General features: G+C 57.2%; 1 protein-coding gene across 1 annotated transcript in view; it reads right to left on the bottom strand.

Annotated features, from left to right (window-relative positions):
- Window positions 1-23,557, bottom strand: part of LOC144275602 (uncharacterized) — an 88,693-nt gene that overhangs the window by 37,603 nt on the left and 27,533 nt on the right. The window contains exon 2 of the mRNA XM_077834986.1: window positions 5,702-5,900. Within this exon, the coding sequence (XP_077691112.1) occupies window positions 5,702-5,900 (199 nt within the window). The remainder of the gene's footprint in view (window positions 1-5,701; window positions 5,901-23,557) is intronic.

The raw sequence follows: 23,557 nt of genomic DNA, 5'->3' as shown, positions 1-23,557 counted from the left end.
GGAAGACATAGAGCTGAGCAATTCGCAGTTGCTGGCAACAGTCACGCATCACCTTGACACGGTGGAGCACTGCTTCTGGGCCTGGAAAACCAGCACTGACTGATAGGACAGCATAATTATGCAGCTATGGGATGATGAGCGGTGACTGCAGAACTTTCGAATGTGCAAGGCCACTTTCCAGGAACTGTGCAAAGAGCTTTCCCCAGCCCTGAAGCGCAGAAATACTAAAATGAGAGCTGCTCTGACAGTGGAGAAGCTAGTGGCGATAGCTCTGTGGAAGCTTGCAATGCCAGACTGCTACCAGTCAGTGGGGCATCAATTTGGAGAGGAAAGAGAAAAGGAGTACTAGTGGCACCTTAGAGACTAACCAATTTATTTGAGCATAAGCTCACGAAAGCTTATGCTCAAATAAATTGGTTAGTCTCTAAGGTGCCACAAGTCCTCCTTTTCTTTTTGCGAATACAGACTAACACGGTTGCTACTCTGAAATTTGGAGTGGGTAAATCTACCGTAGGATCTGTTGTGATCCAAGTTTGCAGGGCCATCAACAGACTTTTGCTAAGAAGGGTATTGACACTGAGCAACATGCAGGACATAGTGGATGGTTTTTCTGTAATGGACGACAGAACGCATATCCCTATCTTGGAACCAGACCACCTTGCCAAAGAGTACATAAACCGAAAGGGGTACTTCTCAATAGCATTGCAAGCACTGGTGGATCACAGGGTCCGTTTCACCGACATCAACTTGGGATGGTCGGGAAAGATGCATGACATATGTATCTTCAGAAACACCGATCTGTTCAGAAAGCTGCAAGCAGGGACTTTCTTTCCAGACTGCAAAATAACCGTTGATGATGTTGAAATGCCAATAGTGATCCAGCCTACCCCTTGCTCCTATGGCTCATGAAACCATATACAGGCAGACTGGACAGCAGTATGGACTGGTTTCCCCCATAGGCTGAGCAAGTGCAGAATGATGGTGGAATGTGTCTTTGGACGTTTAAAAGGTCGCTGGCATTGTTTGCTTACTAGGTTAGACCTCAGTGAAAGCAATATCCCCTTTGTTATTGCTGCCTGCTGTGTGCTCCATAATATCTGTGAAACAAAGGGAGAAAAGTTTTCGCCACGGTGGGGGGTTGAGGCAGATCGCCTGGCAGCCAATTTTGAGCAACCAGACACCAGCGCAATAAGAAGAGCACATTGAGGGGCTCTGCATTTCTGTGAGGCTTTGAAAACCAGTTTCAACACTTACCTGTGTTGTTCCTTATCAAACTCTCCCCTCCATTGCATTTTCTCCCCCGTAAACTCCACCTCCACCAACCACCATGTGTTGAATGAATAAAGAGTCTTTTCTCCTCAACCCATTAAGTTTTATTATGCTGATAAACACACAGACACAGCAAAGAAAAGTAAGATAACCTGGGGCAAAAGGGCTGATAATGCTGTGGGGGGACAAACAAGGAAAGCTTGTTTACAATCAGTCAAAGGTGGGGGAATGGGCACCTTCTGGTCCTTGTACCCTCTCCTGGTGTTGAGTGCAGGGATACCGAACTTCCCCCCGCCGCCTCATAGGACGTTTGGGGAGGAGGATGGGGAACTGGGCAAGGATGGCAGCAGGCTCAGCAGAGGCTGCAGAGGGACTCTAGCATCCAGCTGCCATTCTTGAACCTCAACCAGACGCCTCAACATGTCTGACTGCTCCTTCATAATCTGCAGCATCTCTCCCTGTGTGACCCCCTCTTGTTCCCTGCATGCTCTCCTGTCCTCCCTGTCCATGTCCAGGTTCTCAGACACTGCAATCCTCCATGCTCTGAGCTCTGTCTTGTCACTCTCGGAGGCACGCATTAACTCATTGAGCATGTCCTCCTGACCCTTCTTTTTCTACCTTCTAATCTGCGAAAGTCTGTCCTGGTGTGGAGGATGCACTGACGGACAAGTTTTCAGCTGCAAGGAATGCAAAGCACAAGGGGAGCATTGACAGTGCATACATTGTTTCTGGTGCAAGGTTAATTTTTTTAATTAAAAAAACTAGCCCTCAATGCATTTCACTGCAAGCCACAATGTAATCACAACTGCTGGCTATTGCAAGAGTTGGTTTGCTGCTCCAGCCATGGTGAGTAAGGCCACAAGGCGTGGGCAAGAGGTCTTGTACTGCTGCTTTTGGGAAGACATCCTTGGGATCCCAGGTTGGAACTTGAGAAAAGCCCCCTTTGCCGCAGCAACTTGGATGGTGCTTGAGGACAATCACCAGTGTAAAGCTCCCAAATAGTTTGTTTTTTGCAAAAGCAGCACTGGGTAGGCGGGAAGGGAGACAAACAGGAAGCCGTCATCCCCCTCTTTTTTCAATGCTGCTTGCAATACATGGTGATCCCTTCCAATCACAATCATGGCACGTTTTGGAAAGTGTGGTTGTGTGACCAAGATTTCTCCAAACAGGGGGCAGATAACTTGTTGCATTGTTTGCAGTTTAAGGGCTAGCATTGAAAACTTCCATTTCCCCAAGGTGACCTTATGCGATATCACTCTCCTGAGGGTAACAGAGGTGGCAAGGGAGCAGATGCTGCAGGTGTCTGGGTACAGACCTGGTCCTTATGCTGCAATGCTGTGTGCTCACAATGATGCCAGCAGAGTTAATACTGGAGTGGCACAGGAAAGTGTCCTACCATGGATTGCAGAGAACCTCCATTAAAGCTTCCTAAAGATCTCCCTGGAGGATTCACGGGCCAGCCCTGTGCATATAAACAGTCTTTTTCGGAGAGCACCCTCTGCATAGCTGGAGTGGCCACCAATACCCACTACACCTACTTGTTTGTTCAGATTCAACATTAAAAATGATAGCATGTAACCCAGACAGTTTGATTGGAAATGTGGACTCACGAGAGGTGCCTTCCCCGGCATCACGCTCTGCTACCAACTGGTTCTGTGAAGGGATGGGCTCCAGGGTTCAGAAAAGTTCTTGACTGTTGGGGAGAATTGATCTTCCGCTTGCCAATCTCACATTCTCCTCTTCCTCCTCTTCCTCGTCAACAATGTCCTCCTTGTTGTTGCTGGAGGTCGCCCGGGGCTCCTGGGAGCTACCCACGGAGTGTTTTGGGGCAGTGGTGGGGTCGCCGCCGAGAATCACATGCGGCCCTCATAGAAGTGGCATGTCTGTGGGGCAGAACCAGAACGACTGTTCACCTCCCTTGTCTTCTCGTATGCTTGCCAAAGCGCCTTTATTTTCACGCGGCGCTGCTGCATGTCCCTGCTGTCGCCTTTCTCCCCCATGCCCCGCGCAATCTTGGCCTAGAAGTCAGCATTTCTTCTGCTGGATCAGAGCTCCGCCTGCACAGACTCTTCTCCCCACATAGCGATAAGATCCATCACCTCCAGTGTACTCCACGCTGGACCAGGTTTGTGGCCTTGAGTCTCCATGATCAGCTGTGCTGGCAAACTCTCCATGTTGATCAAACAGAAAATGAAAATGCAAAAGTTCCCCAGGCTTTAACAGAGGAGCGGCTGTTTCCTGTGTACCTGGCTGACATGCAGTGGCGTTGAACGTGCTCTCCAGAGCGGTCACAACAGAGTACTGTGGGACACCTCCTGAAGGCCAATTCATTCGAATTGCACAGCACAGTGTCTACACTATCCCCATGTTCACCCGTGGATGTCAAATCAAGCGCTACGCCTCTCGCGGAGGTGGAGTACAGAAGTCGACATTACAGACCACTTAGGTTGGCGGAAGGGACTCGGTAGTGTAGATACAGACATTCTTAGATCAACTTAACGCGCTTATGTCGCTACTTAAAGCAACTTAACACGCTAAGTTTGTAGTGCAGACCAGGCCTATAAGATGCTGCTCTTTTCTGCTTGAGCCCATTCCTTGGAGATGGAAGATATGCAGCCTTTCACAGACCCGACCACACATCTATGCACGTAAGTGCATTCAATATTTGAACCCAACTTTTACACACCTTTCACTTGCATGCGACTTTCACTATGGGCAGCTTGCTTAAAGGGACTCTGTCAAATCTGTCTCCGTAGTTTTTAATACACACACGTGCGCACACACTTTCCATTGTTTGTAAAACCTCCTGAGAAACTGTAAAATCAAAGGTTTCAGAGTAACAGCCGTGTTAGTCTGTATTCGCAAAAAGAAAAGGAGTCCTTGTGGCACCTTAGAGACTAACCAATTTATTTGAGCATGAGCTTTCGTGAGCTCACGAAAGCTCATGCTCAAATAAATTGGTTAGTCTCTAAGGTGCCACAAGGACTCCTTTTCTTTTTGTAAAATCAAAGGTTTTCCTCCGTCCTTTTTCCATTTAGCAAACATCATCCTCTCATTTTAGTTCCAAAGCTGAGACCTGAATCTGGAGCATATTTCCCTTCAGGTTGGAGCATTTTTAAGGGAGTCTGCAGTAATTCTACCTCCAGCTCTAAGCAGGTTCCGCTCAGGCCATTGATGCATGGCTACTCTTAGGGGAAAACTAGGTGGTGCAGGTAATGCTGTTGCTGAGTCAGTAGGTGGCGCTCTTCCCCCTGCAGGAACACTGTCCCACCTTGGTATTTGGAAGAGCAAGGCTGCTGGAAGGCAACAGAGCTATTTACTGACTCCCCCAGTCCATCTCCCTGACAGTGCAGGTGAGAGGTACAGCCACACGCCGTCCCCGTTAGTGGTCAGTAAAAATCCCCAGGCACCTTTTGCAAGGTCCAGGGCGTGAGCCCAGGTGTCCTGACCAGATTCTAACCTAGATAATTATATTCTGCCTCTCTAAAATTCACCCTGCAGTTTCAAATGAATCCGGGGCTCTCCTTCACTCCCAGTCCCAAGCTGTTGCATACTGTGCACTTTGACAAATGAGTGCCAGCCGTGGCAGTGGTTTCTATGACACAGGCACCTGTCCACTGACCTACTAGCTAATTTCTCATGGGCCACTGAACAGGCACCAGATAGCACCAACCTTTCAGTCTCTGCTGCCCCCAAGGGTGAAAGTAACTCTGGATACTTACGGGTAAGGGGCTGGGGCCGGCTCCAGCCCCCGGAAGAGGTGGGGGCTTGGGCGGAAGGGATGGGGCGGGGTGTCAGCATCCCCCAGCCAGCCCTTCCAGGCCATCTGGCCCGCACCACCCGGGGCTCCAGTGGCGATTTAAAGGGCCCAGGGCAGCGGCTCCCTTCGCACCCCCCGACCCGTTGGCGGCCGAGGGGGGGGCAAAAGGGGCAGGGAAGTTAAAGCGCTGCAGGGCCCTTTGCTGCAGCAGCTGTAACGTTGCTGCGCCCCCCCCATCAGAGGCCCTCCCAGCAGGGCCACTGACGGGGATTGGGGCACAGCAACGTTACAGTACTGCGGCGCAAAGGACCCTGCAGCGCTTTAACGTGGGCTGCGCACGGGCCGGTGCGGGTTCTTACCAGTACACGGTCCTGGCCCGTACCGGCCCACTTTCACCCCGGCCTGCCCCGAACGCGGGCTGCATCCAAACTGGCAACCTAAGTTTTATATCTCATCATCATTAGCCACTACCTGAGTGTATGCATCCGCTGCTGGGGAATCAGCCTGTTCCCCACCATACACAGAGCTAGGGGAAGTCTAGGAATATCTGTTGTGAGTTAAGGATCACTGTGGGCAATTCTGTGGGCAATTTCTGCAGAGAGTACAGGAGCATCTGGAGAAGTTCCAATCCAACCAGGCCAGCTGTCCAACCATTTCAAAGTGGCATCTTACCTGCAAAGTCAAGGCCCTTGTCCACGTGTTTGACCCGGTAGTGAGCCTGGAGAATGAACGGGTCCTGATAAGCCTCCGAAATGCTGCAGAATGGACAGTGGGTGTGCCTCCCTTTGACATTGGCAGTGCACTGGTCATCTTGGCACAGGACTGGGCTGTAGCTGTGTTCTGTTCCTTTGATACGTACGGAAGGATGAGCCTGGAAAGACAAGAAGACATGGCATCATTACAATAACACTGCGCCGGCAGAGTGAAATTAAGAACCATCCTGGGGGGCATGGAGAGAGAGACTTCACAACTACTACGGCTCCAGATTCTTCTAGCAGAATCACATAGGCGCATTGGCAGCACAAGGACGCATACCATCACAGACTCAGTCTCAGCCAGTGGGAGGTGCTGAAGGGATGCTGTAGGAGCACTGAATGTGGGAGAACAGTTCCAGCTTGACCCAGCAGGAGGTGCTGTGGGAGCTCCCAGCTAAACCAGTCCTAGCCTTGTCCTAGGTCTACTATTAAACAGAAGCAATGAGTTCAGCAGTCCTGTTTGTGCAGGAGAGGTAGAGTGCAGTGCGAGAGCACCTCCCCTTTGAAACAGAAGCAATCCAGAAACCAAAATGGCAAGCCAAGCCCTGGCATGGTTTATTAAGAGGTTAATAAATCTTTGAGGTCACCTCCTGTCAAGAGCGATCCAGACACTAATGCTATTAAAAGAGATACAGTATTGCATCCCTAATGAGAGGCAGGAGACGGAAGAGGGCCCTAGAATCATTAGACTGCAAGATATTGGAGACTGCAGCCGAGGAAAATGCTGCATGAGGCTCTTTGTTTCATTTCATAACTTCCGCCCCCCCCCCCAACACACACACACACACACACCTTGGCAGAAAACTCTCTTGCTGCAAATCTGTTTTTCCCTGAGTCTAGGATTGCAGTGAAAAAAAACCCCTCAGCCAGCATCTTCCAGGGAAGGCATGAGGCAGAGTTAGAGTGAAACTGCAGTGCTGCAATGCCTGTCCCCTCCTCTAGATACCCAGAGAGGCTGCTCAGAGCTGTGTGCCCACAAATCCAGGGCATTACTCCTAGGCAGCTCCGCACAGGCCAGATGCTCCCTGCCCCAGCACAATCAGCCCTAAAGGAACACTCAGTCACAGCAGGCTTGCTGTGTTGAGGGCCAGGCCCTTGGTCCCTGTGAAATAATGGGTCAAATAAGCAACTTAGAGAATTTAAAGCTAGTACATCCCCCCTCTACATCTCAAAGTTGCACCTTATTGGTCCAGGATATCCTTGGCATGGGGAATCCTGAGGATCCTGCCCCTTTACTTCTCCAAATCTCAAAGGGTTCCTGTAGCATGGCACCCCTCTCTCCTGCCAGACAGCACTGAATACAGTTCCTTGGCACCGTTTTGGCAACAGCTAGAGGATATGGGGACACATTGCATCAACAGATGCCTCCACAGCATGCCACCAGCCCAGTCTGCAAGAGACAGGTTCAGGGTTTAGCAACAAAATGCTGGTGGGGAGGGAATCCTTTCCCCTTTAAAGCTGGAGCGAGAACAGGGACAGCTCAAGTTGTAGAGTCCCATGTGAAATGTATCAGTTTGTTTGTATGAGGGAACCAATACACTGTTGTAACAAGACTTTGGCCTTCTATAGTACCGTCCATCCAAGAGTCCCAAAGAGCTTTAGAAACATCAATGAATTGTGCTTCCCAGCACTCAATGTTGTTATTGGCAGATGGGAAAACCAAGCAGAGAGAGGTGAAGCGAGTTGCTCAAGGTCACATGGCAAGTCAGTGGTGGAGCCGAGAACAGAAGCCAGGAGTCCTGACTTCCAACGCATTGCTCTAGCAAGTGGACAGTAATCCTCTCCAATCTATACCATCTTTAACAGCTGTGCAACAGTCTGTATCCTGTGACAGAGTCGGGCCAGATGGCTATAGGAGAGTAATTTTTTTTTTTGAAGCAAAAAAGGTGGGTTTTTTTATTTGCATAACACACTTACAAAACAAAACAACAGCATATCCAATGTGTAACACAGCAACCAATCACAATTGTTTTCTCATTAGCTTCAGGGGAGGGAAGTGTTCGAGCTTGCCTGGGCCCAGAGCGGGATCTTCCTTGACTCTCGTGGTCTTCCACCCTTCCGAGTTACCTGGTGGTCCAGAGCGAGGGGGCTTCATCGACTCTCAAGGTCTGCCACCCCCTCGAGATACTTGGCGTCACGCCCGAGTGTCACCAACAATTCCCTCCTCTGAAAGCACCCAACAAAAGGGGCAGGCTGTAGGGTGGACAACCCGGGGGGAGGGGCACGTGCACCCACGTGTGAAAGGACCCCTCTAAGGTGGTGGTGTCTGCAGCAGCAATGGCTGGGGCTGGGGTCCCTTACTCTTTCCTCCAATCAAAGGGTCAAAACAAAGGGAGCCGGACAGGGACACCGAGCAGAGAGCCTCGGACAGCGCCCACCGCTCCTCAAAAGCATCAAGGGAGTTGGTGGATGTCGCCCAAAGGAACTCCGCCCGGATACGTGAACGGACCGAGGATCGGAAAATGGCCCCACAGTCACAGGAAACTCCGTCGGCCAACCTCCTCTCTCTGGTTTTATAGATTGGCCGTTTTAGCCAGGGCCAGCAGCAGGTTAACTAGGAAATCCCACGACTTTGTGAGGCCAGGGATGGGGAGTGCATAAATAAAAAGGTGAGGGGAAATATGCAACCAAAAACGTAATAAAAGATTTGTGAGGAGCCGGAACAGGGGCTGCAGCCTGGCGCACTCCAAATATACGTGCGCCAGGGTTTCCCTCACACCGCAAAAGGGACAAGTGTCTGGGATGGGGTTGAACCGTGCCAAGTACGTGCCCGTGCTCACAGCTCCGTGAAGGAGCCGCCAACTGATGTCCCCGACGGGCCTTGGAACCAAGGTGGAATATAGGCTGGCCCACCGGGGCTGCTCACCCTCCAAAGGGGGCAGAAGGTCTCGCCACTTTGTGTCGAGGCGGGACACTAGGGTGAGGGCGTGAAAGGTGTGGAGCACGAGCGTGTATAGATGTTTCCTTGGCGCGGTTTGGAAGCATACCAGCTGCAGTTCATGCAGCCGGCTCGCCATAAAGGGGTGAGGGGGTTGATTGTGTCTACGGGGCAGGGGTCCAATTAAAAGGTCCGGAGGGCCTGGGGTAGAGGGTGGGCGGGGCGTGCCCTCGAGCAGGATCCGATCAAGGTAAGCTCTAGCAGCGGGCGGCAAAGCAGCCTTCACCTCCTGAAGTACACACCGGGGGGTACGAGGTCTGGAGAGCCCCATGCGCCGAGCGAGCATCAGGGATCCAGCCAGTCTCCCCAGTCGTAGTCCAGGAGGTCTCCGACTCTCGTGACTTCTGCCAGGATCAAGCTCTGGCACAACAAGCGGGACTCCGCCACTTGCACACGGAGCTGGAGGTTGTGTAGCAGGGGCTCCACGAGGAGATCTGCCCCCTCGGTGGCCGCCACGGACCTGGTCGTTAAAAACTGTTTCCAAGTCTGGAGGAGGTCCTGGTAGAAGACCGGCAGCCCGGAGAGGTCTCACGGAAGACCTCCCGGATAGAGATAAAAGAGCTGCCGTTCATATCGGAGCCCTCGGATGCGGCGCAGGATGGCGTGCACCAGTATGCTCCACGCCGAACTGCCTGCACTATAAAGGAGCCTCTGCAGGGCCTGGAGGTGGAAGACGCAGACCTGAGTGGGCAGACACTTCAAGCCCTGTCCTCCTGCCTTCAGGGGTAGATGAAGAACCCCTACAAGGGCCCAGTGCATTCCTGACCAAAAGAACCCCAGAATCGATGTCCAGAGGTTGGTCAGGAAACCCGGGGCTGGAACCAGGGTGTTGAGCCGGTACCAGAGCATGGACAGGACTAGTTGATTAAGCACCAGTGCTCTCCCATGAAGGGAGAGACATCGGAGTAGTCCCGTCCATTTCCAGAGCCGCTCTATCACCCCACCCTCTAAATTTTCCCAGTTCTCCAGCGGAGAGGGATGCGTGGCAGAAAGGTAAACGCCAAGGTAGAGCAGCGGACCCGCGCTCCACCGGATGGTCTGAAGCGCGGGTGGGAGGGAGCTCGCTTGTCACCAGTCTCCTACCGCCAGGCCAGAGCTCTTGACCCAGTTGACCCGGGCAGAGGAGGCTGCCGAATAGATGGCCTGGCAAGCCTCCACCCGTGCCAAGTCGCCCGAGTCCTGGACCACGAGGAGCACGTCATCAGCATACGCCGACAGGACCAGCCGCAGCTCCGGCTCCCACAGCACCAACCCTGTCAACCTCCTGCGGAGGAGGCAGAGAAAGGGCTCAATCGCCAGAGCGTACAGCTGGCCCGAGAGGGGGCACCCCTGCCATACTCCTCGCCTGAAGCTGACCGGTTCGGTCAGGGTCCAGTTGAGCTTAACCAGACACTCTGCGGAGGTGTACAGCACCCGGAGAAAACCCACAAACTGAGGTCCAAAGCCAAATGCTCGCAGAGTGTTCAGGAGGTACCCGTGGTCCACCCTATCGAACGCCTTCTCCTGATCTAGGGACAGGAGGGCGAACGACAGACCATCTCTACACCCGAGTTCCAAAAGATCCCAAACCAGAAATAGGTTATCAAAGATACTGCGGTCCGGGACGGTGTAGGTCTGGTCTGGGTGGATCACGTCTGCCAGCACAGACCCTAGCCGCAGCAAGATTGCTTTCGCTACGATTTTGTAGTCCGTGCTGACGAGCGAGACGGGACGCCAACTTCGTAAATCGCAGATGTCCCCTTTCTTCGGCTGTAAGGCGAGCACAGCTCGCCTGCACGAAAGAGGGAGGACCCCACTCTGCAGAGACTCGGCCCAGACGGTGACTAGCTCTGGGCCGAGGACATCCCAAAACTCGCGGTAGAACTCCACGGTCAGCCTGTCCATGCCTGGAGACTTATTAGTGGGCATACGACCGAGGGCTTCCGAGAACTCAGCCAGAGTGAGAGGCAACTCTAGCCGGCCTCGGTCGCTCGCGCTGACCATAGGGAGCTCCTCCCAGAGCACTCTGCAAGTGCCAGGGTCGGTCGGATCTGGGGAGAAAAGACTTGCGTAGAAGGCTCAGACCCTCCCGCACATCTCCACCGGTTCCGTGAGGGGGATGCCGTCTTCTGCCAGGAGGAAGGTGATGTGTTTCTTGGCCCCCCTCATTTTCTCCAGGGCATAGAAGAAGCGGGAGCCGCGATCCATCTCCCGAAGGAGGCGGATGCGTGATCAAACAAAGGAGCCCCAGGCCCGATGGTCCTCGAGGGCCCGGAGCTCCTCCCACTTCTCCCAGCACGCTCCGCAGAGGAGCAGGTCCTTGGGGCTGGCAGCCAGACACCTCTCCAGCTCTAAGACCTCCCGTTCCAACTGCTCTATGGCCGCATTTCTCCGTCGGCTGGTGCCCCGGGTGTAGTCGCGGCAGAAAAGCCTGGCGCACACCTTCCCCAGGTCCCACCATCGCTGTGCCGAGGGAAAGGCACGCCGCTGCCCTCGCCAGGCCAGCCAAAATTCCCGGAAGGACGTCACGAAGCCCTCATCCTCCAACAGGCTGTTGTTAAAATGCCAGTAGGCCGGCCCCGGCCTCTCCGCACAGAGGGAGGCTGTTACAGTGGCTAGATGATGGTCAGAAAATGGGGCCAGCCGAATGCTGGAGGAGTGGGTTTGTGAGAGATGGAAGCGTGATAAATAAATTCGGTCCAACCGGGAGTGGCTCCACCGATGGGCTTCCACCCGGACAAAGGTGAACGTGGAAGTGTCATCCGGATGGTGGTCATGCCAGATGTGCACTAGGGAGTGATGTTTAACTATCTCCCGGAGGGTGTCTGCGGTGGCTGGGCTCTGCTCAGTCCCTGAGCGGTCCTGTTCCTCGAGGGTGGTATTAAAGTCCCCTCCCAGGACCAGGCATTCGTGAGAATCTAAGGTGCTGAGGAAAGCGGACACCCGCTGGTAGAATTGCAGCTGCTCCAGGCCCGATGTCAGGGCATAGACGTTAACGAGGTTAACCATGAGCCCCTCCATACGGACCTGGAGATGCAGCAGGCGACCCGGCACGGCCTCGGCAACCCCTAGCACCTCAGGCCATAGGTCGGGGGAGAACAGGGTCGCCACTCCAGCCTGTCGAACCATGTCATGGCTAAAGTAGACCCTGTCCCCCCACTCCAGCCGTCAACTGTCTTCGGCGGTCGGGTCCGTATGGGTCTCCTGCAGGAAAACCACAGAGTACCCTCCCTCCCGAAGAAAGGAGAGCACCTGGGACCTGCGGAGAGCTATTCTACAACCCCGGGTGTTCAACGTTGCAATGGGGAGAGGTGTCATGGGGAGGGTCGGGGGGTCCTCACTGGCAGGGACCCTCGCATCTCCCAGCGGGCCGCGCAGCAGTCCGTGACCCATCCCATAGGTGAGTAATTGGTCACGGAAGACACAGACCCGCCAGTAGGCCGCAGCATCCTGCTTCCCCGTCCCTTTACCTTCCCCCATGAGGGCCCTTATGGCCCAGAGGATTTGAGAAAAGTCCCCCCATCGCTGGAGAGCAAGTTGTATCTTGTTGCTGGAGCCACAGACATCCTCTAAAAACTTCCGCAGCTCTCCTCGCAGCTCATGGGGGGTGGGCTTATGGTTTCCCGGTTGTTCACGGCGGGGCCCTTAGTGCAGCCCCGTGGTCCACTAAAATGGACAAGCAGGGTGCGGACCCCCGACGGGGTGCCTGATGGGCTGGAGCTTCTAGGCCCGCCTCAAGCTCTGGGGCGATAGGGGGCAGTGGAGGGAAAATAGCAGCTCCTAATGGGTCGGGGCAGGAGAACACAAAGGCCTACCTGGGGGTCATCAGTTGGGAAAGGGAAGGAGACAGCCCCGGGGGCAGCAATGACATTGCAGGAGGTAAATTGGATAGGGGTAGGAGCAGGGGCAGGGGCAGAGGAGAGGTTCTGGGTTTCAGGAGGCAAGCAGCTGGATGGTGGCGCCTCCCGATCAGGCTCAAGGGTTAAGGGGGTGGGGAGGGGGCTCTCAGTCATACCTGGCGCGCGCTCTGTGGTGGATTTAGCGGCCACAGCATCAGGAGGTGGATTATCTTCTGTAGGGCCCCCGCCTGGGAAGGAAGTCGATTGCTCTGCACCAAAGGTGGGTGCCCCTGGCGACTCGTGCCCCGGCCGCGTGGTGCCGGCTGTCACCTGAGCAGGCTCGGTGGTCGTCAGTGGGGTGCCATCAGCAGCTGGGTTGGTGGAGGAGTCCAGGAGCTTCTCGGAGGTGGGAGCGGAAGCAGCAGTTAAGGGGAGGGAGCATGGGGAAAAGAGGGGTGGAGTGAGGTCGCCCAGATCAAGATTTGCTGGCAAAAGGTCGTCCTCCCCCTGGGCGATCGGGGTCAGATCTAAGGCCTCGATCTCCTCGAATATGGAGGAGAGGATACTTTCCGTCGCCCCAGGGTTCTCCCCGCTGGCACCCACCACGATGGTTGCCTCGGGGTTCACGGGGGCTTCGGGTAGCGTCAGGACAGAAGGGGCTTCCTCGAGGGTCTCGGAGGGGAGACACTACCCTCCGGTGCTGCCACGTCTTTCCCGGCTGACAAAGGTGGATGGGACGCACTCGTGGGCAAAGCGGAAGGTTCGGCATCGGTGCCCCCCTTCCTGGTCTTCCGGGGGGCCTCCGCCTCGGGTAGATGAGGCTGAGCTCAAGCCTTCCGCTTGCCTCGCTTCCCCGGACTAGGGCCCAGCCCTCCATGGCATCATCTGGGGGCTGGTTAGCAGGGGTCATGTCAGGGGGTAAAGGCGATGGCTCAGAGACTTGGGGGGAGGGGGGGAGGGAACGGTAGGGCAGCATAAGGGAAGGAGGATTCTCCCTGGGGCAGGCTGTCTCCCGTGCCTGGTGCTATCTCTGCCACACTCTCCTCCATAGGCCCCGCCAGATTGTCAGCAGCGAGGACGGGGCTCTCCCGCTCGTCTGGGCATTGTAGGGGAGGTGCCCCTTGGGCCTGAGCGGAAGTAGCGGTGGTCCGAGGGGGGGGGGCGGGTTCGGGTACCGGGCAGCCAGGGGCATCGGCAATGATGGGGCCAATGTCCTGCCGGGTCTCGGGGATCCCAGGTGCCCCTCCTTGCCGGGCTAAGGGGCAGTCCCTCCAGACATGCCCCGACACCCGGCAGAGGTAGCACCGGGCTTCCCCCGTGGAAAACTATACCTGGTAACGGGTCCCCTGGTGGGGGACTAGGAAGGACCCTTCGAGCACCTCTCTGTCACGCGCCGCCGACGGCAGTAAAAGTTGCACTTGCCAGTGGAAGGAAAAAATGTGACGGAGGGTGGGGTCCTTGCAGCCCAACGGGAGAGGGCTGATAACAGAAACAGGTTTCCCCAGAGTGGAAAGGGCGGATAGCAGGGCAGCACTGGGTAGAAAAGGAGGGACAGAGGTCAGGACCAGGCGGACGCCCAGGTCCTCTAGCGGCTCTAGGGGGACAAACACCACCCCCCCACCGCCAGGCCCCTCTCCACCGCTTCCTGGGCGGCAGCCTCCGATGCTAAGAAGAAAACGACCTTCACGTGCATTCAGGAGGCCGCCACGATGGCCGAGGGCCCCACCACCCTCGCCAACGCCCGCATGTAGGTCTCCACGTGGGGCGAGGCGGGCACCAGGAGGCAACGGATGCCATGCTTCCTTGTCATGGTGGGAAGGGGGCCCCGGCCGCTATTGATGGTGGCGGAGGCGGTGGGCGGGAGAGATGACGAGGCGGCAGGCGGGGGGGCTGCCGCCACCCGGACACGCGTCCTGGGGGCTGAGGGAGGGACATCCGCAGAGCTGGTGGAGGGGGCAAGGGGGAGGATGCTGTAGTCCATGGCGGGGCTGCAGCAGCGGGGTTGGCCCCTGCCATGGAGGGCCTGGTGGTTTTAGCGGGGCTCTTCCCCTTCTTCTTGCCCTGGCCTTTCCCACCGGCTGGGGGGGGCTTCCCTAGAGTCTGGGGAGGCGATGGGCATGGCAGCGATGGTGCCCTCCATTGCCGATACCCCAGCGGTGGCGGTGGCAGGTGATTAACAGGAGTTGGGGTCAGGTAGAAATGGACAAGCTGTGGGGTGGACAATTCGGGGGGGGGGGGGCACCTGAACCACCGTACGCTTGTCCAGAGAGTCCTGTTTGGTTGGCTGGTGCTTCTGGCCCATGCAGTGGAATCAGGGCGAGCAGCTGAGTCCAGAGGCAGATGTTGGACAGCCAGCAAAGATGGTGGAGTGGGGGGGTGAAGATCGTAGTATGGGGGTTGGGAGGACACAGATGGATCGGGGGGCACCTCCGTGCCACACCCCCTGTGTCCCTACAAACACAGTTAAGACACAGTCAAGGCCTCCCTCCACGCGAGAGCACAGTTCGAAAATTACTCAGTCTTAGGCCCCCTCCATGGCGATTTGTAGATTCCCCGGGTGGTGTTCCTCCGGTGGACAGCTTTTTCTCTGTCTGTTCGGGGCTTTCTTTTTCGTATTCCAGAAATGCCAGAGCAAGTGATAAGAATCCTCTCGACTGGAAACAGGTCCGCAGACAAACAGCAAGCGGCTGGGTCTGGGGGCTGGGTCCTTGCACTCCCCCCCTCAGGGGAAGCGGGCCGGCAGGCCCCCCCTCTCTCGGGGGGGTTTCAGCTGGAGCGGCAGCAGCGTCCGAGGGCAGGCTGGGCGGGGGGCTAACAGCCGGCCGGCAGCCGACCAGCACTCTAGCAACAGCAGAGAAAGAGAAAAAAACAACAAAAAGAAAAGAAAGGGGGGAGAGCATCTGGCCCAGTCGCGGGGGAAGCCGAAAGCAGGGGCAAAAAGCAAGGAAAGCCCAGGCCAGAGGGCAGCAGCAGGAGAGCAGGCTAAGTAGGTCCCTTTTCCCTGGGTAAGGTAACAGGGAAGGTTTTTTTTTTTTGTTTTTTTTGTTTTTTTTTGAAACAGAAAAAAAAGTTTATTGGTAACACTTACAGAATTACCAAAGGAAACAAAACAACTATGCAACAAAACAACGCAAACAGAAGGTATAACACAGCAGCTTTCAGGAGGGAGAAGTGTTCAGGCTAGCCTGGGCCCAGAGCTGGGGGGCTTCCTCGACACTCGTGGTCTTCCATCCCCTCGAGTTACCTAGTGCCGCGCCCAGTGTCACCGATCCTCCCTCTCCTGAGAGTGCCCGGTAAGATGGGCACGGCTGCGGGGTGGACGGTTTAGGGGTGGGGGGGGTAGACACCCATGTATTATAGGACCCCTCCTAGATGACAGGAATGATGGTATCCACAGCGGCAACGGCTGGGGCTGGCGTCTCTCACTCTTCCCCTCAATCAAAGGGTCAGACGGAGAGAACCGGACGGGGTCACCGATCAGAGAACCCCGGACAGCGCCCACCGCTCCTCGAAAGCGTCAAGGGAGTCGGTGGACGCTGCCCAGAGGAACTCCGCCCGGATATGTGAATGTACTGAGGATGGGAAAAAGGCCCCACAATCGCAGGACGTTTCATGGGCAAACCTCCTCTCTCTGGTTTTATAAATGGCTGTTTTAGCCAAGGCTAGGAGGAGGTTGACCAGAAGATCCCGCGACTTTGTGGGGCCACGGATGGGAAGTGTATAGATAAAAAGGTGAGGGGAGAAATGAAGCCAGAAGCGTAATAGAATATTTGTGAGGAGCCGGAAAAGGGGCTGCAATCTGGCACACTCTAAATATACGTGCGCCAGGGTTTCCCTCACATTACAAAAAGGACAAGTGTCCGGGATGGGGGTAAACCGTGTCAAAAACACGCCCGTGCTCACAGCTCCGTGAAGGAGCCGCCAACTGATGTCCCCGACGGGCCTCGGGACCAAGGTGGAATACAGGCTGGCCCACCGAGGTTGCTCACCCTCCAAAGGTGGCAGGAGGTCCCGCCACTTTGTATCGGGGCGGGACACCAGGGTGTGGGCGTGAAGGGTGTGAAGCATAAGTGTATATAAATATTTCCATGGTGCAATTGAAAACTAACCGGCTGCAGTTCGTGCAGCCGGCTTGCAGTGAAAGGGTGAGGGGTTTGTTGGGATCTACGGGGTAGGGGCCCGATGGAAAGGTCCGGCGGGCCTGGGGTAAAGGATGGGCAGGGTGCGCCCTCGCACAAGGCTCGGCTAACATAAGCCAGAGCAGCGGGGGTCAAGGCGGCCTTCTCCTCCTGAAGTATGCGCCGGGGGGTACGGGGGCTGGAGAGCCCCATGCGCCGAGCGAGCGTCAGGGGATCCAGCCAGTCTCTCCGGTCGTAGTCCAGGAGGTCTCCGACCCTCGTGACTTCCACCAGGACCAACCTCTGGCGCACCGAGCGGGACTCCGCCACCTGCACACGGAGCTGGGGGTTGTGTAGCAGGGGCTCCGCGAGGAGATCTGCTCCCACGGTGGCCACCACGGACCTGGTTGTTAGAAACAGTTTCCAGGTCCGGAGGAGGTCCTGGTAGAAGACCGGCAGCCCGGAGAGGTCTCGCGGAAAACCCCTCGGAGAAAGATAAAAGAGCTGCTGGTCGTATCGGAGCCCTTGGAAGCGGCGCAGGAAGGCGTGCGCCAGTATGCTCCACACCGAACTACGTGCCATATAAAAGAGCCTCTGCAGGGCCTGGAGGCGGAAAACGCGGACCTGAGTGTCCAGACACTTCAGGCCCTGCCCTCCTTCCTTCAGGGGTAGGTGAAGAACCCCAATAGGGGCCCAGTGCATTCCGGACCAGAAGAACTCTAGAATCAATCTCCGGAGGTGGGTCAGGAAACCCGGGGCCGGGGCCAGGGTGTTGAGCCGGTACCAGAGCGTGGACAGGACTAGTTGGTTAAGCACCAGTGCTCTCCCTCGGAGGGAGAGACATCGGAGTAGCCTCATCCATTTCCGGATCCGCTCTATCACCCCACCCTCTAAATTTTGCCAGTTCTCCGGCGGGGAAGGGTGCGTGGCGGAAAGGTAAACGCCGAGATAGAGCAGTGGACCTGCACTCCACCGGATGGTCTGAAGTGCGGGTGGGAGGGAGCCTACCTGCCGCCAGTCCCCCACCGCCAAGCCAGAGCTCTTGACCCAGTTGACTCGGGCGGAGGAGGCTGCCAAATAGATAGCCTGGCATGCATCCACTCACGCCAAGTCGCCCGGGTCCTGGACCACGAGGAGTACGTCATCGGCATACGCCGACAGGACCAGCCGCAGCTCCGGCTCCCGCAGCACCAACCCTATCATCTTCCTGCGGAGGAGACAGAGGAAAGGCTCGATCGCCAGAAAGCGTACAACTGGCCCGAGAGGGTGCACCCCTGCCACACTCCTCGCCCGAAGCTGACCAGTTCAGTCAGGGTCCAGTTGAGCCTAACCAAACACTCCGCGGAGGCATACAGCACCCGGAGAAAACTCACAAACTGAGGTCCGAATCCAAACGCCTGCAGAGTGCTCAGGAGGTACCCATGGTCTACTCTATCGAACGCCTTCTCCTGATCAAGAGACAGGAGGGCGAACGACAGACCATCTCTCCGCCCGAGTTCCAAAAGGTCTCGGACTAGAAAGAGGTTGTCAAAAATGCTGCGACCCGGGACAGTATAGGTCTGGTCTGGGTGGATCACGTCCGCCATCACGGACCCTAGCCGCAGCGAGATTGCTTTCGCTACGATTTTGTAATCCGTGCTAAGGAGTGAGACGGGACGCCAGTTTCGTAGATCGCGGAGGTCCCCCTTCTTCGGCAGCAAAGTGAGCACCGCTCGCCTGCACGACAGAGGGAGGACCCCGCTCTGCAAGGACTCAGCCCAGACGGTGACTAGGTCTGGGCCGAGAATGTCCCAGAACGCATGGTAAAACTCCACGGTCAGCCCGTCCATGCCCGGAGATTTATTGGTGGGCATGCAACGGAGGGCTTCCGAGAACTCGGCCAGGGTGAGAGGCAGCTCTAGTCGGTCTCGGTCGCCCACGCTGACCGTGGGGAGTTCCTCCCAGAGCACCCCGCAAGCGCCAGGATCGGTCGGATCCGGGGAGAAAAGGCTTGTGTAGAAGTCACGGGCCCTCCCACACATCTCCTCCGGATCCGTGAGGGGGGTGCCGTCTTCCGCAAGAAGGCAGGTGACGTGTTTCTTGGCCCCCCTCGTTTTCTCCAGGGCATAGAAGAAGCGGGAGCCGCGGTCCATCTCCCGAAGGAGGCGGATGCGGGACCAAACAAAGGCACCTCGGGCCCGGTGGTCCTCGAGGGCCCGGAGCTCCTCCCGCTTCTCCCGGCACGCTCCGCAGAGGGACGGATCCTCGGGACTGGCGGCCAGGCGCCTCTCCATCTCTAAGACCTCCCGTTCCAACTGCTCTATCGCCGCATTTTGCCCTCGGCTGGTGCCCCGAGTGTAGTCATGGCAGAAGACCTTGGCGCGCACCTTCCCGAGATCCCACCATCGCCGCACCGAGGGAAAGGGATGCCACTGCTCTCGCCAGGCCAGCCAGAACTCCCGGAAGGACATCACAAAGCTCTCGTCCTCCAACAGGCTGTTATTAAAGTGCCAATAGGCCGGCCCCGGTCTCTCTGCACGGAGGGAGACCGTTACGGTGACTAAATGATGATTGGAGAATGGGGCCGGCCGAATGGCGGAGGAATGGGCCTGTGAAAGATGGAAACGGGATAAGTAAATACGGTCCAACCGAGAGTGGTGTGACCGATGGGCCTCCACCCGGACAAAGGTGAACGTGGAGGTGTCATCTGGGTGATGGTCACGCCAGACGTCCACTAGGGAGTGATGTTCAACTATCCCTTGGAGAATATTCGCAGCGGCCGGGCTCGGTTCGGCCGCTGAGCGGTCCCGTTCCTCGAGGGTGGTGTTAAAGTCCCCTCCTAGGACCAGGCACTCGTGCGAATCTAGGGTGCTGAGAAAGTCAGACACCCGCTGATAAAATTGTGGCTGCCTGGAGCTCATTTGTGGGGCATAAATGTTAACAAGATTAACCATGAGCCCTTCCATACGGACTCGAAGGTGCAACAGGTGGCCCGGCACGGCCTCATTGACCCCTAGCACCTCAGGCCGTAGGTTGGGGGAGAACAGGGTCGCCACTCCAGCTTGCCAGGTCGCGAAGTGGCTAAAGTATACCCCGTCCCCCCACTCCAGCCGCCACCTGTCCTCGGCGGCCGGGTCCGTATGGGTCTCCTGCAGGAAAACTACAGAGTACTTCCCTTCCCGAAGGTAAGAGAGCACCTGGGACCTGCGGAGAGCCATCCTACAGCCCCTGGTATTCAGGGTCGCAATAATAAGAGGTGTCATGCGGAGGGCTGGGAGGGTGGGGGCTTCGTGTTGGCGGGGGTGTTCAGGGCCCCTGGCGGGTTGCGCAGCAACCCATGACCCATCCCGTGGGTGAGTAGATCGCGTCGGAAGCTGCGGGCTCGCTCGTAGGCCGCAGCACCGCGCCTTCCTTGCCCCCTGCCCTCCTTTATAAGGGCCCTTGTGGCCTGGAGGATTTGATCAAAGTCCCCCCATAGCTGAAGAGCCAGCTGTGCCCTATTACGAGCGCCACAGGTGTGCTCTAGGAACTTCCGTAGCGCATGCCGCAGCTCATGTGGGGGTGGGGTTACAATTCCCGAGGTGTTCCCTGATGGGCTTCTTAATACAGCCTCGTGGTCCGCTAAGGCGGGTAGACAGGGTGCGGACCACCGACGGGGCGTCTGACAGGCTGGGGTTATTAAATTCATTTCACGCCTTGGGGTGGAGGGGGATGGCAGGGGAAAAATTGCCACTCCTAATGGGTCGCGGCTAGAAAGTGCAAAGACTGCTCCCTGGGGGGAATCTGCGAAAGGCGGAAAGGAAATAACCCCAGGGGCGGCATTAGCATTGCAGGAGGAGGGGACTTGGGCAGGGACAGGGGTGGGGGCAGGGGTAAGGCTCTGGGGTTCAGGAGGCAAGCAGCTAAAGGAAAGTGCCTCCTGAGCAGAGTCAAGGGTTAAGGGGTAAGGGAGGGGGCTCCCAATAATGCTAGGCGCTGGCTCCATGGTGGTCTTAGCGGCCATGGCATCAGGTGGTGGACCACCTTCTGCAGGGTGCTCCCCCGGGAAGGCAATTAGGGGGAGGGAGCATGGGGAAAGGGAGGCTGGTGTAAGGTTGCCCAGCTCAAGGCCAGCCGGCAGCAGATCATCCCCTCCCTGGGTGACCGGGGGCAAATCTAGGGCCTCAATCTCCGCGTACACGGGGGAGAGGCCAGCTCCTGCCACCCCGGGGGCCTCTCCTCTAGGGCCCGCCTCAACGGTCGCCTCAGGGTCCGCGGGGGGTTCGGGTGGTATCCAGGCAGAAGGGGCGTCTTCAAAAGTCTCGGAGGGGAGGGTCTCCCGTGGAGGGGGGATTCTGCCCTCCAATGCCAGTCCGTCTTCCCCTGCCGACACCAGCGGATGGATCTCGCTCGTGGCCGTGGCAGGAGGCTCGATAGCAGTGCCCCCTTTCCTGGTCTTCCGGGGGGCTTCTGCGTCGGATGGATGCAGCGGAGCTCGAGCCTTCCGCTTGCCTCGCTTCCCCTGGACTAGGGTCCAGCCCTCCATAGCATCATCTGGGGGTTGGTTAGCAGGGGTTGTGTCGGGGGGCGGAGGCGATGGTTCAGGGGTTCGGGGGGGTAGCGGTGAGGCAGCATGAGGGGCGGGGGTTTCTCCTTGGGGCGGGCCCTTTCCTATACCCGGTAATATCCTTGCCACACCCTCCTCCATGGGCTCTGTTGGATTGGTACTAGCAAGGGTGGAACTCCCTTGCTCGCCCAGGCGTTGTAGGGAAGGTATTTCTTGGGCCCGGACGGGAACAGCGATGGGTCGAGTAGGAGGAGGGTTGGTTTCAGGTGCCGGGCAGCCAGGGACGTCGGCAGCGACGGGGCCGATATCCTGCCGGGTCTCGGGGGTTTCGGGTGCCCCTCCCCCCCGGGCCAAAGGGCAGTCTCTGCGGACATGCCCCGCTGAGCAGCAGAGGTAGCACCGGGCCTCTCTGGTAGAGTAAAAGACCCGATAGCGGGCTCCCTGGTAGGGGACTAGAAAAGACCCCTCGAGCGCCTCTTCGTCACGCGCCCCTGCCGGTGGTAGAAGCTGCACTTGCCGGTGGAACGAAAAAATGTGACGGAGGGTGGGGTCCTTGCAGCCCAACGGGAGAGGGCTGATGACAGAGACAAGTTTCCCCAGAGTGGAGAGAGCGGGTAACAGGGCAGCATTGGGTAAGAAGGGAGGAACGGAGGTAAGGACGAGGCGAACGCCCGGGTCTTCTAACGGTTCTAGGGGGACAAACACCCCCCCCACCGTCAGGCCCCTCTCCACCGCCTCCTGGGCGGCATCCTCCGAGGCTAAGAAAAAAACGACCTTCCCATACATCTTGGAGGCCGCCACAATAGCCGTGGGTCCTACCACCTTCGCCAACGCCTGCACGTATGTCTCCACGTGGGGCGAGGTGGGCACCAGGAGGCAATGGACGCCGTGCCTCCTGGTCAAGGCGGGGAAAGGGCCCCGGCCGCTGGTGATGGTGGCGGAGGCGGGGGGGGGCGAGATGACGAGGCGGCAGGCAGTGGGGAGCCCATCGCCACCCGGGCATACGTCCTGGGGGCTGGGGGAGGGACAATCGCAGAGCTGGTGGAGGGAAACGCAGGGAGGGGCGCCACGGTTGATGATGAGGCCACAGCGGTGGGGGCAGCCTCTGCCATGGAGGACTCAGTGGTTTTAGCGGGGCCCTTTCCTTTCCTTCCGGCCAACCCGGGGGGGTTTCCTAGAATCTGGGGGGGCGGTGGGTGCAGCAGCAGCAGCGATCACCCCGGTGCCTCCTGCTGCCAGTGCCCCAGCAGTGGGGGTGACAAGTATCTTGACAATAGTGGTGGTGGTGGGGCCTTGGGGGTCGGGCAGGGGTGGTGGTGGGGGAGGGACAACTAATTTTATTGAAGCGGTCTCACCCCTCTCGTTCCCCGCCATTGTGAGCAGGGAGAGACAGGGAGACACCGGAAGGAGGAGAGGGGGAGGGGAGAAGTGGAGTAGCCCCTCCTTCCGCTAGGCTGCAGGCAGGGAGGGGGGGAATGCCGAGGGGGTTGGACTGGGGGGTGGGGAACAAAATCGGGGTCCAGTAATAGAGGCAAGCCGTGGGATAAGCAATCCGGGGTGGGGGGTGTAGACCCACACACGTTTGTCCGAAGAGTCTCGGTTGGTCGGCTGTTATGTCCGGTCTGAAAGGCAAAGTTCAAAGCGAACAGCTGGATCCAAAGGGAGATGGCAGGTTGCCAGCAGGGATGGACGGCGGGGGGGCCGTAACAGTTGTAGTAAGGGTGGGGGAGTTGGGGGCACCGATGGATTGGGGGTGGCGGTCTCCGCGCCACACCCCCTGTGCCGCCACAAACGCAAGTAACCACAGTCAAACTCCCCCCCACGAGAGTATAATTCAGAAAATTACTCAGTCTTACGGCCCCCTTCACAAAGATTTATAGCTGTCCTGGATTATTTCTCCTGTCTTCTGAAATCTTCTTCTCCAGCTGTGTTGGCTGTGTTCCAAGGCTTCCGGCATGCTGAGAATGTTGTAAAGTCCGAGCTGCTAGCAAAACGGCTGGGTCTGGGGGTTTCCACTCCCCCCTCCGGACAGCAAAATCGGCAATCTTCCCCCCCACTCCTCTGGGGGCTCAGCTGAGGCAAATAGCTGCACCCGAAAGCAGGCGTGGGGGGGGGCGGGTGCTGGCGGCAAGCTGAGGGCTGACAGCACATAAACAGAAAAAAAAACAGAAATCAAAAGAAAACAAAAAAAAGCGTCAGGCCCAGTCGGCGGGGGGGGGGGGGGGGGGGAGACGGGGACTAAGGCAGGTGCAAAAAGTAAGAAAAATCCGGGCCAGGGGGCTGTAGGAAAGAATAGAAAGCAGATAGCTGAGGAGCAAGCAAAGGACGTTCCGTTTCCCAACAGGGAAGGTTCCAGAACAATCAGGAACCTTCT

Source organism: Eretmochelys imbricata, chromosome 15, assembly GCF_965152235.1.
Source record: "Eretmochelys imbricata isolate rEreImb1 chromosome 15, rEreImb1.hap1, whole genome shotgun sequence".
In the NCBI taxonomy this organism is placed as follows: domain Eukaryota; kingdom Metazoa; phylum Chordata; order Testudines; family Cheloniidae; genus Eretmochelys; species Eretmochelys imbricata.
This window is presented reverse-complemented; position numbering and strand designations above follow the sequence as displayed.